Source organism: Gymnoscopelus microlampas, assembly GCF_963454915.1.
Source record: "Gymnoscopelus microlampas genome assembly, chromosome: 1".
NCBI lineage: Eukaryota > Metazoa > Chordata > Actinopteri > Myctophiformes > Myctophidae > Gymnoscopelus > Gymnoscopelus microlampas.
Window position 1 is genome coordinate 8,551,283 of NC_139962.1, and position 18,102 is coordinate 8,569,384.

General features: G+C 39.9%; 1 protein-coding gene across 1 annotated transcript in view; it reads right to left on the reverse strand.

The window, feature by feature from the left end:
• Window positions 1-15,239, reverse strand: part of kcnq1.1 (potassium voltage-gated channel, KQT-like subfamily, member 1.1) — a gene marked incomplete at both ends in the record, with an annotated part of 54,999 nt that extends 39,760 nt beyond the window's left edge. The window contains one exon of the mRNA XM_084052287.1: window positions 14,896-15,239. Coding sequence (XP_083908413.1) covers window positions 14,896-15,239 — 344 coding nt within the window. The remainder of the gene's footprint in view (window positions 1-14,895) is intronic.
• Between the last annotated feature and the right edge of the window lie 2,863 nt (window positions 15,240-18,102).

Sequence of the window (18,102 nt, forward strand, 5' to 3'; positions counted from 1 at the left end):
CCATACAGATTGGTTAAAATAATATTTTATTCATTAAAATAAAACTTCCAGATTGCAACGTTGACATGCAACCCCCGAATATGTGCTCCAAGGTCATGCTACTGTGTGTATATGCAATACAAACACGTGCGCACACACACGCACGCGCGCACACACACACACACACACACACACACACACACACACACACACACACACACACACACACACACACACACGCACACGCACACGCACACGCACACGCACACGCACACGCACACACACACACACACACACACAGGACATGCACAAAAAGTTCAGACAGAACACATACTGTACCATTCTGCTAATTCCCTGCAAGGTCAGAAGGAGCATTTCAACAATAAGAGGCTCTTGTGTCCCTGCCTGCTTCAGATAAAGATATTTTATTTTGCAGATAAGGCCCTCAAGTCGCTGTGCCACCTCAAGGGTGAACTTTACTGACCCTTAAACAGGTTGGTGGAGTAAGTACTCTGATTATTTACTTAAGTAACAGTAGAAATACTAGTTCACTTGTTTCATGTAAAATATTCAAAACGTACTCAGATTATATGCTTAAGTAAAAGTAGAAATACCACAATGTAGAAATACTCGTTTTTCTTTATAATTGACTAAATTGGTTAATGCATGTTTTGTATTAATAATCAAAATCTGCAAAGTAACTACATTTTCAAATAATTGTAGTGGTGTAAAAAGTACAATAGTTGCCTCAGAGATGTAGTGGAGTAGAAGTATATAAAAAAGGGGAATACTAAAGTAAAGTACAGTAAATATACTCAGTTACTTTCCACTGATGTTGTGCCCCTGCTTGTTTGAGATAAAGCTATTTTATTTAGCAGATAAGGCGTCAAGTGACTTGAGGACTTATCAAATGTATTGTCACATCACACGTTAACATATGTAATAGAGTGGGTGAAATTCTTCTGCATATTGGTACATTTACAGTTAGAATGGAGAAAGAAAGAATAGAGAACAAAGTTAATTAACAGGAAGGCACAGAATCAAATCTAATGCAATGTCCAATATAATGTTAAACGTTGCATGTGTAAATATAGCTCTGGTCCATAGCGTTAGGAGTTCTCTTAACGCTATGGACCAGAGCTAGGTGTTCTCTCAACCTTATCTTCATATAATTGGTCCTCGATACTCATTATAAGATGGCACCTTTTCTGTCTATTCATTCTGCATCTCAGAGGTGTGGACAGTTCAGAAAACTTAAAGCTTAAAACAATAAATTGATACAAATACCATGGCTTCTGTATAAGTTCCTGAACTTTCCAGGAAGAGAAGGAGGACATAATAATAACAATAAACTTGATGTGTATAGCACTTTTTAAGAACAGAGTCACAAAGTGCTTGCCATAATAATCCACAACACAAAGATAAAAATCAATGCACCACAATAACAACTAACAAGATATAACGACGTATACGTTAAAATTAAGAGTGCTGGGTGTTGAAAGCAGGTTTATAAAAGTGAGTTTTCAGAAAGGATTTGAAACAAGGCAGAGATTCAGCAAGCCTTATCTCCTCGGGGCAAGGCATTCCAAAGTGAAATATTGGAATGAATTGGACAAATTCATAAGCACACAGCTGAAACGATTTTGGACGTGGGGGTTATCTGTCACAAGTCACAGACTTTGCCTGTCTTGTCTAGGTCTTATATTTCTATGTTATGTTCATGTTCTAGTTTTCATGGTCCTATGTGCTACAGTATGTCTTCTCCAGCTGTATCTCTTTGTAATCAGCCCTTAAGAATATATAGACCAATTAATTGTTTACTAACATTGAGACTGGATGCGCAGGTGATTGTTTCACGCAATCAATTTCCAACCTGTTGTTTCGGGGTGCGCTAGTTTCAGCACACCCCAACCCCCTCTTGTGTGTTGGCTAGTGTGGCACGTCCTGGCGAGACCTGATAGAATGGGTTTCATTTAGTGCAAACTGGTTGCACGCATACTGGTTCTTATCAGTGTGACGTCGTCTGTTAAGGGGTCTATTAGTCTTGTTCTCCAGTCAGTCGTTGTCAGGTCATTGTTCAGGGTTGCATCAGTTTGGGATTGTGACGTCTTCTCTGTTCATCAGTATTAAGTTCACGCAAAAAATGACGTATTTTCTAACAATTACACAACCCACAAAGCCTTGAATTCATGGAGAGCTTTTAGTTTTTGTCAAATTCCTAAGCCAATAATTTGATGACCGGGTCATCGGTCGATTAGGAGACAGAATTATTCAAATTATTGGCTCAGGAATGTGACAAAAACACAAAAATATCTCCATGAATTCAAGGCTTCATGGGGTGTGGAATTGATCGAAAACCAGTATTTTTTTTTGGGTGAACTACTCATTTAACTCTTACCTGCCTTGCTGTCCTACATTTGGGTTCCTCACCACACCAGCATGTGACAGAATAATAATAATGACACAATAATAATAAAGGATTACTGTAGAGGGAAGAGATGGGAGTGGTGTAACAGAGAGACGCTGATATATGTAAAACAGATCATAATTCATTTCTCAAACTCATAACATTGTTTGATCAGGAATATATACCTCCTCCAGAGTCTGTGTTTCTATCTTATAATAATGCAGTTATGGGAAAAACATTATTATCCCATTCAATCCAGGAACGCATACAAATGTCTTCTAAATCCTAACAGTTTTCTGGAAAAACGTATGTTGCTATAATATCAGTGGTTCTCAATTTTTTTCATGTCAAGGACCACCTAAAATTGTATTTGGCCCCCAACATGATATGTTTTTGGTCGCGGACCCCCATCTCAAAATATGTTATTCCAGGGACCCCCAGAAGCAAATATTTGAGTTACAAATGTTTGCTTTAAAAATATATATATTTAAAGATTTGCAAAAACAAATCATGATTTAAAAAAATTTAGCAGATCTACAAGCTCATAGCGCGGAACTCGTGTCGCGCTATGAGCTTGTAGATCTGCTATTTTTGAATAGCTCAAAGTATAAACTAATGTCTATAGCTAACATCTAAAATGACACAGATGCATTCCCGGATTGAATAGGTTAAGATATTGCTACAGGAAGCGGACAGGGACATTGAATGATGTATTATATGGTGTGGTACAAGTGTAACTGGAGGAGTAAGGCATATTATATTGTCTCTGTCGGGTGGAAACCTCATATGTCCAAAACTGTTACTTTTCGGGATTCAAATAAAAAATAGCAAAAGCAGATCTACAAGCTCACAACGTGTCACGTCCGCTACACGTTGTGAGCTTGTAGATCGGCTGTTTTAAGCGCACAACACCGACGGAAATAAAATAGGTCTTCACACTTCATGGTCTGTGTTTGTTTTTACATTATGGAAGCTCTTATCTTATATCTCCCACTATGACCATGGTTTACTGGAGGCTATACCGGGAATCATGTACTCGCTTTTAGTGTCCCATATATGCACACATATGCATGCCATACAGAGGCATGTACTGTACACATACCACACATATAACACAACACACAGCTAAAAACTAAAAGCAAAATAGAATAAAGACATGCTAATGGAAGGGGTTAAAGAGGTGGTGCCATGGTTTTGCACGTTTTCTGTTTTTCATGTGTCTATGAGGTTGATAGAACTTCATTAAGGCCCCCGCTGGTGGTTTTATGGTGTTTCATGTCTTCTCTGACTATTTGGAGTTTTTTCCTGGAGGCTGAAACCATGAGAGTCAAACGTGCCAATCCAAAAACAGGGGCATAGTGACATCACAGAGCCCCCAAAAAACATACCCTCCCCCTCATTATCATAACACAACAGGTGTGGGCATGAGGAGGAGGAGGGACTAGGACAGGTGGGTGGTGCTAAGGTGGTGGAGGAGGTGCTAAGGTGAGAACCAGGCATACTTAATGAACTGGAGGCGTGTCCACATAAAAACATTTTTTTTAACAATTTCTGTACACTTTTTTTTTTTGAAAAAAATCCTTACATAATAATAATACCTTATGATCAGGTTTTAGGTTTGAAAAATATCAAGGCACTCCATCTTTAAGGGTTGCATGGTGGGGGTATCCACACTGCACTGCCCTCTCCCACCTGGAGAAAGGGAACTTGGATGAGAGAATGACTACAGCTCAGTGTTCGACATTACAGACATCCAGCTCCAAAACTGTGGAACAAATCTTCCACCGTAATCGACTCACCTCTTCCGCCAATGAGGCACTACACTGTCTCTATGCATTTAATGCAGGGGTCTTCAACCTTCTCAGGCCATGGACCCCCTAACTGAGAGAGAGATGAAGCAGGGACCCCCACTATATATTACATTAAAATTGTGTTGCAGATTAAAGCTTTTCACACAGAGACTTGGCGGACCGCCTGTAGCAACTCTGAGGACCCCCTAGGGGTCCCGGACCCCCTGTTGAAGACCCCTGATTTAATGTATTACCTTGTGTTTACCTTGCTTACTGTAAGTCGCTCTGGATTAAGAGCGTCTGCTAAATGCCTAATTTGTTCTGAGTCCCCCCCCTCTACTCCCTGTACACCCTGTACTGCGTGGCCACACACAGCTCCAACTCAGTTCACTGTTCACAAGTTCACTGACGACACAGCGGTTATAGGCCTCATCACTGACAACGATGAGTCAGCCTGCACAAAGGTGGAGAACCTGACACAATTGTGGTAGGAGAACAACAGTGGTGGAAAGTAACAAAGTACATTTCCTTAAGTACAGTACTTAAGTACAATTTTGAGGTATTTGTACTTTACTTGAGTATTTCCAATTTCCAATACTTTTAATTCTACTCCACTACATCTCAGAGGCAAATATTGTACTTTTACTCCACTACAATTACTTGAAAACTTTAGTTACTAGTTACTTTTCAGATATAAATTATGATATTACAAAACATACATTAACCACTTTAGCCCTATTTTATACCTAAGCTATTTGAAAATAGCCGATCTACAAGCTCACAACGCGTCGCTTTGCGACGCGTTGTGAGCTTGTAGATCTGCTATTTTCAAATATTTAGTACTTTTACTTTTGGTACTTTAAGTACATTTTGATGCCAATACTTTTGTACTTTTACTCAAGTACATTTTTAATTCTGGACTTTTAGTTGTAACAGAGTATTTTTACATTGCAGTATTGGTACTTTTACTTAAGTAAAGAATTTGAGTACTTTTTCCACCACTGGAGAACAACCTCAACGTCGACCACACCCCCATATACAGATGCAAACAGCAGCACGGTTTTAGGGAACCAACGGCTCATGTATTTTAATACACATTGAAACGATATCAACATCAACATCAGTGAACATGTTACCAACAAGAATCCTGGGAATGATGTGATGATTGATGATAGACGATGTGTGATTTATGTCCTGTCTGCCCCCAGCTTCCTGTTTCTCTACTATTACATCTAAATAAAGACATACTGTATAAACTGCAGTAAGAACTGTGGAAAATGAGGAATGCATCAATAATAAAATGGAGAGATTTAAATAGAGAAGCAAAAAACCCCACAAAGGAACAACAAACTTTCTATGATGATGATGATGACATAATTTGCTGTGCTAAGTCCGTCTGTCCGTCTACAGTAGTATATCTAAAATAGATATACTGTAGACGGACGGACGGACGGACGGACGGACGGACGGACGGACGGACGGACGGACGGACGGACGGACGGACGGACGGACGGACAGACAGACAGACAGACAGACAGACAGACAGACAGACAGACAGACAGACAGACAGACAGACAGACAGACAGACAGACAAATGTGTGACTTCATAACACATACTGTATACGAGTGTTCATTGTCTTGCACACTATATTACATCTGTGAAAGCAACCAGAACGCTCAGCTCTGATTATATTAGTGTTATAAATAGTATAACGCTGCAGAATAATACCAAAGAAATTGTGACTTTTCGCCCCAAGATTTCTGCAATTGTTCCATTGAGGACGTGCAACCTCCGCTCAACCTGTGTCTTTGGGAAGGTCGAAAACATCTACAAGTTGTTGTACCACAACGCAATGGTCCAATGTTCAATGCTTAAGGTCAAGAACCAAGAACCAAGCAGGATAAATACAAATACAGGTACAGAAGCATAGAAATGTTGGGTCATGTTGTTGGTCAGACAAGATGTGCTGTTGCATCGTGGGTGGAAGGTCATATGATAAACAGTCTGGACTCCCACACAACACAAGGTTGGAACCAGGGGTCATCAACATGCCGACTTGTGAAGGATATCTTCCTCAAACTTAAGTTTTGCCACGGACATACAAAATGAGTGGTCAACTAGAAAAAGTGCTCCTCGGAGCACCGGTCTCCGCCAGGTCAGGTAGGTTATTGTGGCCTCCTGGTGGCGCTATAATAGGCCAATGTGAAAGGGGTGTCATCTCTTCTTAGGCTTTTCACGCCAATCAGACACTGCATTCATGATTTGAGCTTTTGTTCCAAAAATGTGTTTTGCTAAATTAGACCTGATGGTGGCGCTATAACAGGCCAATGTATAAAGGGTGGCATTTCTTCCTCGGCCTAGTGGGAATGTGTGTGTGAAATTTCACGGAAATTGCAAGCTGCGTTCATGATTTGAGGCATTTTGTTCAAAACGGACCAATCCTGCAAACTTTGGAAGCCAACCTTAGCCAATGAGGATGGAATATGAAAAATCGGACAGATCCGTGTTGATCACATGACTATAGAGACACTGTGTACGAGTCAAGTCTATTATTGTTATTATTTCCATGGCCATCTCAGTAATTGTGTCTACTTTCTACTTCACACTTTCTAAATTGAATGAATGGCTTTGAACTTTTCAAAGCATTAAAGACAAGCAGAAACAGTGATTAGAATTGTCATATTGACTTCATCCACCAGTCATTATAATATCTATGCTTAAAAAACTCGGGCTCAGACAGATTTTTCCAGGCTCAGTTCATTTGGCACGTTCTGTATCCGCCACTGTTTGGTACCTGGTTTAACAAGGTCTGAATACCTGTCTGGCTGTGTCTTTATTAAAGTGTTAACGTCAATGGGCATTTGGGAAACTAAGCTCTTATCGCGTTAAAATCGGGTCATTCATTGGCATGGAAGACATTTGTTTTTGAATCGTTCTGGGCAGTGGCGTTTCTATGTGTACTGTCACCTTAGGCCAATGGTTCTCAAAGTGGGGTCTGGGGACCCCAAGGGTCCTTGAGCGGGTTCCAGGGGGTCCCCAGCTAAATTGCTTAATAACATCAAAATCAGTTTAACCACTTTAAATCTATTTCATACATCAGCATACAACAATGGACAGCAGGCATCTTGATGAGACTACCTGTTCTGAATATGAACAGTGTGGATAATCCAACGTCATGATGATTAGTGACTTGCAATTATATTCTGATTTTATTTGAGTAACAAGGTGTCCAATGATAATGTAGTAGAGTAAAATAACTATTTGAAATGTATTTAAGTAAAAGTGAAAGTTGTGATGAGTAGGGTATAAACTCAAGTAAAGTATTGAAGCAAAGTACTTGTACTTTGTTACTTTACATCACTGGTATTTCTGCATGAATGAAATCAGTGTCCTATAGTGATGCGCGGGTCGGGTTTTTTCATGACCCGCCCCGCGACGGAACCCAACCCGCCTCAACCCGCCCCGCGAACCCATATATAAATCTACGGCTCAACCCGCCCCGCGACCCGCGATTTTTTTTTTATTCTGTAAAATCATGGTTAGAAAATAATCCCCAAGTGTATTCAAACTGTTTTATTGTTAATATTCTTATTCTTATTAGGAATAAAGACAAAACAAGAGCATGTTATTATTTTAATTTTTTTTGCGTGTGAGAGCGCGTGACCTGCTCACCCGCAGCCCGCATAATTTTCTCCGAAATTCTGACTCGACCCACCCGCGCCGCGGGTTGACCCGCGGGTCCGCGGGTTACGGGTCAACCCGCGCATCACTAGTGTCCTACCTATTCTGAAGAAAACCTGGAAACTGGCAAGTCAGCCACTGTATACTGGCTCTAGTATTCAATTTGTTTTAATCGAAGATTTGCCACGGACATGGAAAAGTCTTGCCACAGACACGATTGTGACACATTGATGACCCCTGGTTGGAACTGGCAGCCATGACTAACAGCAACAGAAGAGAACGTAGCCCACTACCTATTCAAGTACATAATATTTGAAAGGTTATGGTGTTATGGTTCTGTTATGGGTTATGGGTCTGACTGGCCTACTAGGCGGCTAGCCACAGTGACATGCTTAAATGCTTGGCTTAAAATGTTCAAGAGCAAGCAGTCAAAGTATGTTGCACGAGCAAACATGCGTTCCCTGATAGCACACACACATACACACACACACACACACACACACACACACACACACACACACACACACACACACACACACACACACACACACACACACACACACACACACACACACACACACACACACACACACACACACACACACACACAGTGAGAGTGGGTAACAGTGATAAGGCTCCTGGGTCTTTCAGGAGTCCTGGTCCTGGGTCACTGATAAGGCTGTGCTTGTTCCTAACTGCTCCAGACGTCCTCCTCCTCTCCCACACACACACACACACACAGACAGCTGAAGCTCCATCCTGGCTGTTCATTTAATCCTCTCACTCTGAGGGTTTTAATTTAATCCTGAGAGTTAAATGACTCGCCCCTGAGGGGTTTTAATGTGCACTAACTCACTTTGCAAAAGAAAAGGAGCCAAGCGATCCCAAAGCCCTTTGCATCAGTGGCTCCCAAAACATGGTGTCATGTTGACTGATATATATGACTGAAGAAGGACACACGACCGAAAGCTAGTGGTGGAAAAAGTACTCCATTTGTTTTACTTAACCCATTTAAACCTGAGGCCGATTCTAAAAACGCCTTCTATATCACAGTATTTTCACAATGTGTCGCGATGCGACACATTGTGAGCTTGTAGATCTGCTGAGAAAATGTAGGACTGAAGGTGTTAATGTTTGTTTTGTAATAATGATCAAAATCTACAAAGTATCTAGTAACTAAAGTTTTCAAATAATTGTAGTGGAGTAAAAGTACAATATTTGCCTCTGAGATGTAGTGGAGTAGAAGTAAACGTATTGAAAATTGGAAATACTTTCGTAAAATAAAAGTACCTCAAAATTACTTAGTTACTTACACCACTGCACGTCACAGGGTATGCCTGGAGAAGGTCATACGACCGACAGCTTGCATTAAACTGTGATATCTGCTCAGTGTGTTGAGTGTGTGGCGCTGCTGTTTGTTGTGTCTACTTTTATTTTGTCTAAACTTTTTCAAAAACATGTCACTTTTTTTTCCAGATATTGCGATGCAATATGTTGTGAGCTTGTAGATCGGCTATCGACATGACTATGACACTGCCATACGTCAAAGTATAAAATAGGGCATTCAGTTATTCATTCAGTTATAGTACATTTTTCTGCCCAACATTTTTCAGACACCAATGCAGTGAATTTCGCCGTGTGGGAACATTTCGTTGTTTGTTTGTTTGTTTGTTTGTTTGTTTGTTTGTTTGTTTGAGAGAGAGAGAGAGAGAGAGAGAGAGAGAGAGAGAGAGAGAGAGAGAGAGAGAGAGAGAGAGAGAGAGAGAGAGAGAGAGAGAGAGAGAGCGCCACGGTGGCATTCATATAAAACACATTAGAAATCACATCCTTCACGAGGCCCTTAAATGCTTCGAAGGGTATAATGTTTTTTTTTTTTTAACAGAAGATATCATTATCTGAAGATTTGCAGCTCCAGCCACTCCTTGTTTAACTTATAACTTAAAAAGGCTGTAGGCCTATCTCGCTTCCTAAGCACTTTTTTTTACTTTGAAAAAATAAAAAAATAAAAATCATAATGGCCAGAAATAGATAATAGTAATTTGGGCACTCAATGAGTTAATCCTTTGTCTAATCGACTATAGCTGATCTCCAACCTCAGTCACAACGTTTTGCGTTGCAACACATTCTGCTAATTTCAACAAATTTCGAAAACATTTGAAAAAACAACTAGTGAAATGGGGCCTTGTGCACAATGAAGACTTTTACTTTTGTTACTTTAACTTACTTTAACTTACTTTAACTTACTTTAACTTACTTTAATTTAGACCTGAGGCCGACTCTTCTAAATCCTGACCTAAGTATGTATTCAAAAATTACAAAAAATATATGTTTCTATATACTGTATATAGCAACAGGAACCCCAAAAGGGGTTCCAATCTTGAAAGGTATAGTTACAATAGGGTTCCCGCCCAAAATGGTATATATATTTATTGTATATATAATGTATATATATTTTATGCCAATACTTTTTTCTACTTTTACTCAAGTATGAATGCATGCAGGACTTTTACTTGCAACGAGTGTATTTCTACATTGCGCTACTTTTACTCTATTTAAAACAAAACAAAAATCTAAGTAATTCTTCCAGCACTTGGACCTGGACCCTGGACAGGAAGGTTTCCTTCCTGTCCAGCAAGCAGCACATGCAGGTTGAGAGGGTGGCAGTGCCAGGCAGGACCATGTACTCTGTCTGTCCAAAGACATGCAGGCTGTGCCAAGTTTAGCTGCCCCCGCTATCAGTGGCAGTGAGTGGTCCCTGATAGCACACATGATGGGGGCGGGTTGGAATGAGGGAAGATCATAGCTAATGTATTCATACACCACATTCCTACAGCATACTGCTGCACTGAGGCCTCTAACACTCCAGCCTGGAGCTGTTGTGGAAAGCAATGGTTCTCTAACCTGTGGGTCAGGACCCCCAGGGGGTCCCTAGATCAGTGCTTCTCAAACTTTTTCATGTCAAGGACCCCCAAACTGTCACTTATTAGCCCGCGGACCCCCATTTGAAAAGATAAGCCAGGGACCCCCATGAGAGAAGATTTTTACGGCTCTAGCATTCTCAACCATTTTCATTACAAGGGCCCCCAGTTTGACATGCATTATTAGGATACGGACCCCCATTTAATGGCATACTGGGACCCCAATTTATATTGTAAAATCTATGTTAATTTAACTCTGAGAGTGTAACAAATGGAACCAAATGGACCCGTTAGGGTCCATTTGGTACCATTTGTACACTCTCAGAGTTACAGACCCATATGGGTCCATTTGGTTCCTATCCATCATTTAGCTGGGGACCCCCTGGAACTCCCTCAAGGACCCCTGGGGGTCCCCGGACCCCACTTTGAGAACCAACGCCCTAGATGACAGTGAGTGAAGTGACTATTTAAGGACTTTTAAGACCTTATTAATACCTTAAAAAAAATACCATTACTGAATCAAAAGTAATTAACAAACTATACTATAAAAAACTGGTCAAACATTGGCCAAATAGTTAAATAATATAAGAAAGCAGATTAGAAAAAAAAAAGCTAATCTACAAGCGATAAGCGAGGCGTTGTGAGCTTGTAGATCAGCTATTTTCACAATATTTATCTGTGGAACCGAGTCAAACTAAATGTAATGCCTCAACTCCTACAATTCAAGTGCTTATCAGGGAGGTGCTTATGATTATTTTGGGGGGTCAAAGACTGGTCAAAGGGGGGTCCATGCAGCAACATTTAAACACGTTTTAAACACTTGAAACCCTAGCGTCCCTATTCTGGAGGCAAAATAGAAGTTGATGCTTGGTCTCCTTATTAGAAGGACAATATCTGTCAGCAGACACAGGCAGAGACGTGTGTTTTCAATGAGTCTAACATGGTTAACATGGAGTTTGAAGTTACAATGGGTTAATATAGGAGGGGTGTGTCTGATGAAATTAATATCAAATATCTAAATATTGAATCGAGCAACTTAAAAACTGTCTGGGGTGAAACAAAAAAGCCTGAGTAGACGTGGAAACGAACCGCTACGAGCAAGTATTTTTGAAAAATCTTGAACATTGTGTGCAAATCTTTGAATACATATACTTTTTTTGAAACATTTTTAACTCAAATCTTTGCTTTTGGAGGTCCCTGAACAAAATATTTTATAAATGTTCGCTTTAAAAAAGTGTATATTCAAAGATTAGCAAAAATGTTCACGTTTTTTCAAAAATGGCAGATCTACAAGTTCATAGCGCGGCACTCGGTGCCGCGCTATGAGCTTGTAGATCTGCTATTTTTGAATAACCAAAGAAATCTAAAATGACACACATACTTTTCCGGTGTAAATGGGTTAAAGGACGGCTATTCTAAAACACATTTTCATAAATCTTGACTTTAGTGCAAAGGCTTCCTGGCCCCATGGATAAAAGAACAACAACAACAACAATAGCAGCCATCTGTATCTCCCACGGTGCTTTGGGATGTCAGTGTGTTAGTGTACAGTATTGTATTGCTTGACGAAACACCCAGCTTTTCAAAATAACGTGACAAGACAATCACATTGATTTAGAGATTTGTTCAGCGATGTACTGAAAAACTGCGAAGCTGCTACAGCTGCTTCACCTAATCATTAATCTCACGCCAGGCAACTAATAATCAATCATTCAGTATTATATAGCGTCTTTTGACATACTGTACACTTGTGGGGGACCAGTGCTTAGATTGTAGTGTATAGTGTTGTTTCCCTGCTGTTGCCTCCCATGGCAGAGGGGAATGGAGGATTCATCTTACAGTAGCCCTAATGCAGTGGTTCTCAAACTGTGGCTCTGGGCCCCCAGGGGGGGTCCCCAAATGATTTCCGGGGGTCCCTAGATGATTTGCTTTAATACGCAACATTGTTTTCTCACTCAACAATAAACAAACCAACATAAAGTACAAGTGTATAAAGGGTATCTGCACCTTTCTAAAGTGAAGAACTTTTTAATACCTCTAAAATGAAAAAAATCAACACACTTCTATACTATAACAATATATCAAATATTAGCTAAGAAAGACGCTTAAAAAAAGTATAATAATAGCTGATCTGCATGCACACAACGCCTCAGACGTTGAGTTTATGTAGATCAGCTATTTAAAAAAATATTTATCTGCGGAACCGAGTAAAAAGAAAGAGTAATGTATCACAAGCTATGATATGATAGTAGCTATACAGTGGGCTTGAAAGGATCCCTGGCTAATACGCCAAATATGCCTTAATACATTAGAATTGTCCTCTATAACTAAAATGTTAAATTAAAAACCCATTAAATATTTGATCTATTTTAGAAACAGTTATATTATTATTTCATTAGGGGCAATGCCCGTCGCAAGTTGATGATGTAAATCATTTTAAATATTGATTTGATGCTCAGGAAGTATTACGTTTTTTTTTTTTCACACAGCATTCCATACATTCCATAGGGCTGGACCACACATGGACCAATGACATCATCAACTTGCACATTGCCCCAATAGGCTCTATGCACAGCAGCCATATTATCACTTCCTTCACAGGTGTTACCAGTGATACTAATGAAGGCTCTGTTCCATTTAGTGTAGCACAGTAGTTCTCAGAGTTTTGAATTTCAGATTTCCACGACCCCCATAACTCTGAGAGTGTACAAATGGAACCATACACTCTCAGAGTTACACATCCGTAAAGGGCAATTTGGGAGTGTTTCCAGTGAGCCAAAATGCACAATATCAGCACCCTGACTCCTGTCTGACCAGAATGGAACAGAGCCTTCATTAGTATCATTGGTAACACCTGTGAATGTCTTACAATATGGCTGCTGTGCATAGAGCCTATTGAGTGAAAGATTAGCTATTTCTAAAATAAATACAATATTTAAGGAGTTTTATTTTTTTTATTGTAGTTATATAGAGGGCAATTATAATGTATATCAAGGCATATTTGGCTTATTAGCCAGAGATCCTTTTGAAGATGCTGTGTAAGTGATACTTTTCGGTTAAAACTATTAGTTTTGTGTGGAAAAAGTTAAAGGTCTATACATTCTGATAGTAATCGTTGGGGTCTCCCCATCACTCTTTAGTGAAAATAAAATACATTTCCAGGTGGGTTACACATTTCATCCAATATGGAGATTGGCTATAGAACCCCACAAAGGTTCTTTTTAGCGTGTGTTCCAGTTCCAATTTCACGTATTTATCCTGTAGGCCAGGCTATCATCCTGATTGGATGGAATTGGTATTTACTAATTGATATTATAATTGGTATTTATTGGTGTTTACTAAAAGCTGGAGAGAATGCAGACCTCTGTTATTGAACAAATACTCTACAGCAATGATTACTATCATAATGCTATTTAACACAAGCTAAACTAAATGAATAAATACATGAATAAATAAATGAATTAATGTATTAATAAATACATGAAACATATATAAAACACGTAGGCACTGCACCTTTAAGTCCACCCCAGCAATGACCGACACCAATATATAACTTTTGAAAGTTGTTATGGAGGTTCCTGTTTTCCAAAGCATACTTTTATTTATCCCTGAAACATGACTGTCATATAATGACAGTCACCCGTACATCTACATAAACGCTCAAATTTCTAATTTAAGGTGCTGACCCCATGGCCATAAAAGTAACAAATTGAAACGCTTGGGTATAAGTACCCGTATCTTCTGTATTGTCAATTAAAAAGCATTTTAATCCAATCGGTGGCCATTTTCTCAAACTTTCCATCATATGCTTTCAACTACGCGACCCTATTGGTTGGGAGGGGTATTGCACTCTGATACATTATATCTCTATGAAAAAAATGGCCACCAATTGGATTAAAATACTTTTTATTGAACAATACAGACAATATAGGTACTTAAACCCAAGCGTTTCAACGTGATACATCCATAGCCGTAGGGTCAACACTTACCTATCCGTTTCTATTATCTCATTCTATCAACAGGCAGGTATATCTTATCTTATAAACGCACATATGATTATAATAGTCTGCTACATTATAATGAAAGTAAAGTAAAGTCAAGTTAGTCAGATCCACTCACACAGTGAAATGATAGACGAAGCACTTCCATCCTGTCGGCCGCTCCAGAAAGTTGTAGACTTTTCCCTGGATAAACGCCCGGGTGACCGGGGGCTTCACCCCGGCGCTGTACACCGACATGCGGACAGACATGCGGGGGTGAGACAGATAGGGGTGGTGGTGGAGGACCGTGAGGTGGATGTTGTTGTTCTCCTGTTGTCCTCCTCCTCCTCCTCCTCCTCCTCCACTGTCCTCTGATGGCATGGAGGCGTTGGCACCACGGTTGGCAGTGCCAACACCCCGCGGACGCGGACCCTCTGGGACCCCCTGCCCCTGTGCGCCCTGAAGCGTCGCCGCTTCTGACATCTCCAACCCGGCTGGGTTCTTCTCATGAGACGGAATGTTACAGTCCCACTGTCCTATTTTAAAAGACATTTAATTTATATTTATAATAAAGAGTTTCTTCTCTTCCAGTGCGGATTAAGCCTTCATAAAGTGGCCGTCCGTTCCTTATAAACACCTTCTTCTTCTAGGCCAGCTGCTGTTGCCTGCTGCACTTGAACTTGAACTTGAAACCTGGAGGAAACGTAACGCAACATCACTCTACATTCCTCTTCACGCTATCAGTACAGACTGACTGACTATCAGTAAAGTCGACTTAAACTTGTGTTGCTCCAGATTAGCCAGTGAGAGACTGACTGCCAAGTTGCCAACCTGTTCAAGTAGGCCTAATTTACTAGAGTATTTCCATGTTTTGAGTACTTTTAACATCTACGTCTCTAGGCTAAATATCAGAGGCAAATAGGATATTGCAGGCAGCCTATACTTTATACTCCACTATTCACCCCGCATATATGGACATGGCTATAGTTACTAATTACTTTGCAGATTTGGATTATTACCATAATACAAAACATACAATGGCCCACAGTTCTCAAGACATATTGTATACTTAATAAATTTGACAAATTATGAAAAAAAAATAGTAGGGTACTTATACTTTGGTAGGCTACTGCTGTATTATTTTGATGCAAAAAAAAAAAACTTTTATTCAAGTCAAATTTTGAATGCAGGCTTTTTATTATTTTTTTATTTTTTACTTATAACAAGAGTAGGCCTATTTGATCTATTGCTACATTTACTTAAGTAAATAATCAGAGTAGTAACCTACTTGATCCAGTCAGAAGACAGAACACTTACTTCTCAGTGGTAGGGCTGTGGGCTGGGCTGTGTGTTTCTCCTCTGGGTCTCATTCAGTGAAACATGACCAGCTGTTCAGCATTTCTATGTAGGCTGTTCTACCTGGATGACTTTCAGAGCAACTCTTCAACACCATGCATTTTCATTTAATATTTCCGCCAGGCAACTCCCACACACACACACACACACACACACACACACACACACACACACACACACACACACACACACACACACACACACACACACACACACACGGCGCGCATACACAAACATGCGCACACGCACACACACAGCGCAGTGCACTTTTTGTATTTCATTACAGTTTCTTAAACCAGTGTTTGTTCAAAGTGGGATCCGGGTGGTCCTTGAGGGAATTCCAGGGGGTCCCCATCAGCAAAAAGATCACCACCCTACCCCCCTTGTATCCTCGCTTGTATTGTTGTATTTTATATGATCTACAATGAATGTTTTTATATCATCAGGTCTTTGATACTCACTGTTGGTACTTTGTGATGCCTGTCCATGTGTTCAGCAATTGTTTGGGGTGTGGCCTAGAGTCTCTGTGAAATAGGCATTTAACCCTTTCTGGAGATATGTGAGTATCAGCTTATGTATGTGCGAAGGAGAACAAATGTCTATGAATCAGAATCAGAATCAGAATCAGGTTTATTGTCACATCACAGGTTTACAAGGTTGCCATCGCAACGTTAATTTCCATAGAAAGAAGAGGGGGGGGAGGGAGAAGAAGAAGAAGAGGGGTGGGGGGTAAGTGGGAAGGAGATCAAACAAGAGAACAGCAGAAAGGCCAAACAAGTTATCTACATATTTACAAAAGTACCTGAGATAATAAAAACTAAGGTGCCTGAGCATAGCAGCAATGTATGTATTGTGCATGATATACTTAATGTATGGACGTTAAGGTGCTTAGAGAAAAAAAAGAGCACAATGAAAAAAGACAACAAGTCAGTGTTATACATGGGATTAAGGTGCAAAAGGTCAGTGCGTGTCCCTGAAGGTGGACTGACCCTGGTATAATCCATAGGTTTTGTTGTTTATGATTTTGTATGACATTTTGGTTTAACCTATATATCTGATGTCATTGTATAACAGGTGCAGACAGGGGAGCTTGATGTGTGGAAACATTGAGAGGTTTCTGATGTGTATGTAAATAATAAGAGCTAAGGTAATCCTTGTATTGGTTTGCCCATTGTATCTCATGTGACATTTTGTAGCTGAATGCATATTGTGTTTATGTATTACATGCTTTGTGCATATTGTGACATGTCTGCTTTGTCATTGATCTGTAGGTCCATGTGGAACAAGCGGCACACTAGGGACCACTGTTCCTTTTCCCTTTTGATTTATGTTTGATTTACTTTACTTTTTGTACCAGTCTTCTTCCCTTATATTTGCTCAAACACTTTTAACCATTTTTATATATGCACATAAATGAAAGTACCATTTTGTAAGCTTTTCTATAATAAAATAATTGCTATTTTTATACCCTACACTTTGGTCTGCCTTACATTTATGTAGCGGGGTAACACTAGCATCCCTTTTCTGAGGAGAACTTTAGCCAAAAATAGCCGATCTACAAGCTCACAACGCCTCGCGCTGTGAGCTTGTAGATCGGCTATTTTTGGCAAAGAGTTATAGGTGTAGAGGGAAAAAAGAGCATCAAGCGTTTATCTGAAACACGATTTTATATAATATAGAGGGGGTCCCTGCTTCATCTCTCTCTCAGGTAGGGGGTCCTTGGCCTGAAAATGTTGATGACCCCTGATCTAAAAAGATTGTGAACATTTTTCATTTTAGATTTTCTTTAACATAAATCTTCTCTTATGGGGGTCCCTGCTACTAAATATTTTCAGATGGGAGTCTGCGACCACATATCAATGTATGGGGTCCTTGACATGAAAATGTTTGGAGAAACACTGTCTTGAAGGGATAGTTCACCCCCAAAATGATTTTTTCCCCCTATCTATTCAACCTAGACTTGAATTCATGGTTATGTTAGTTTTTGTCA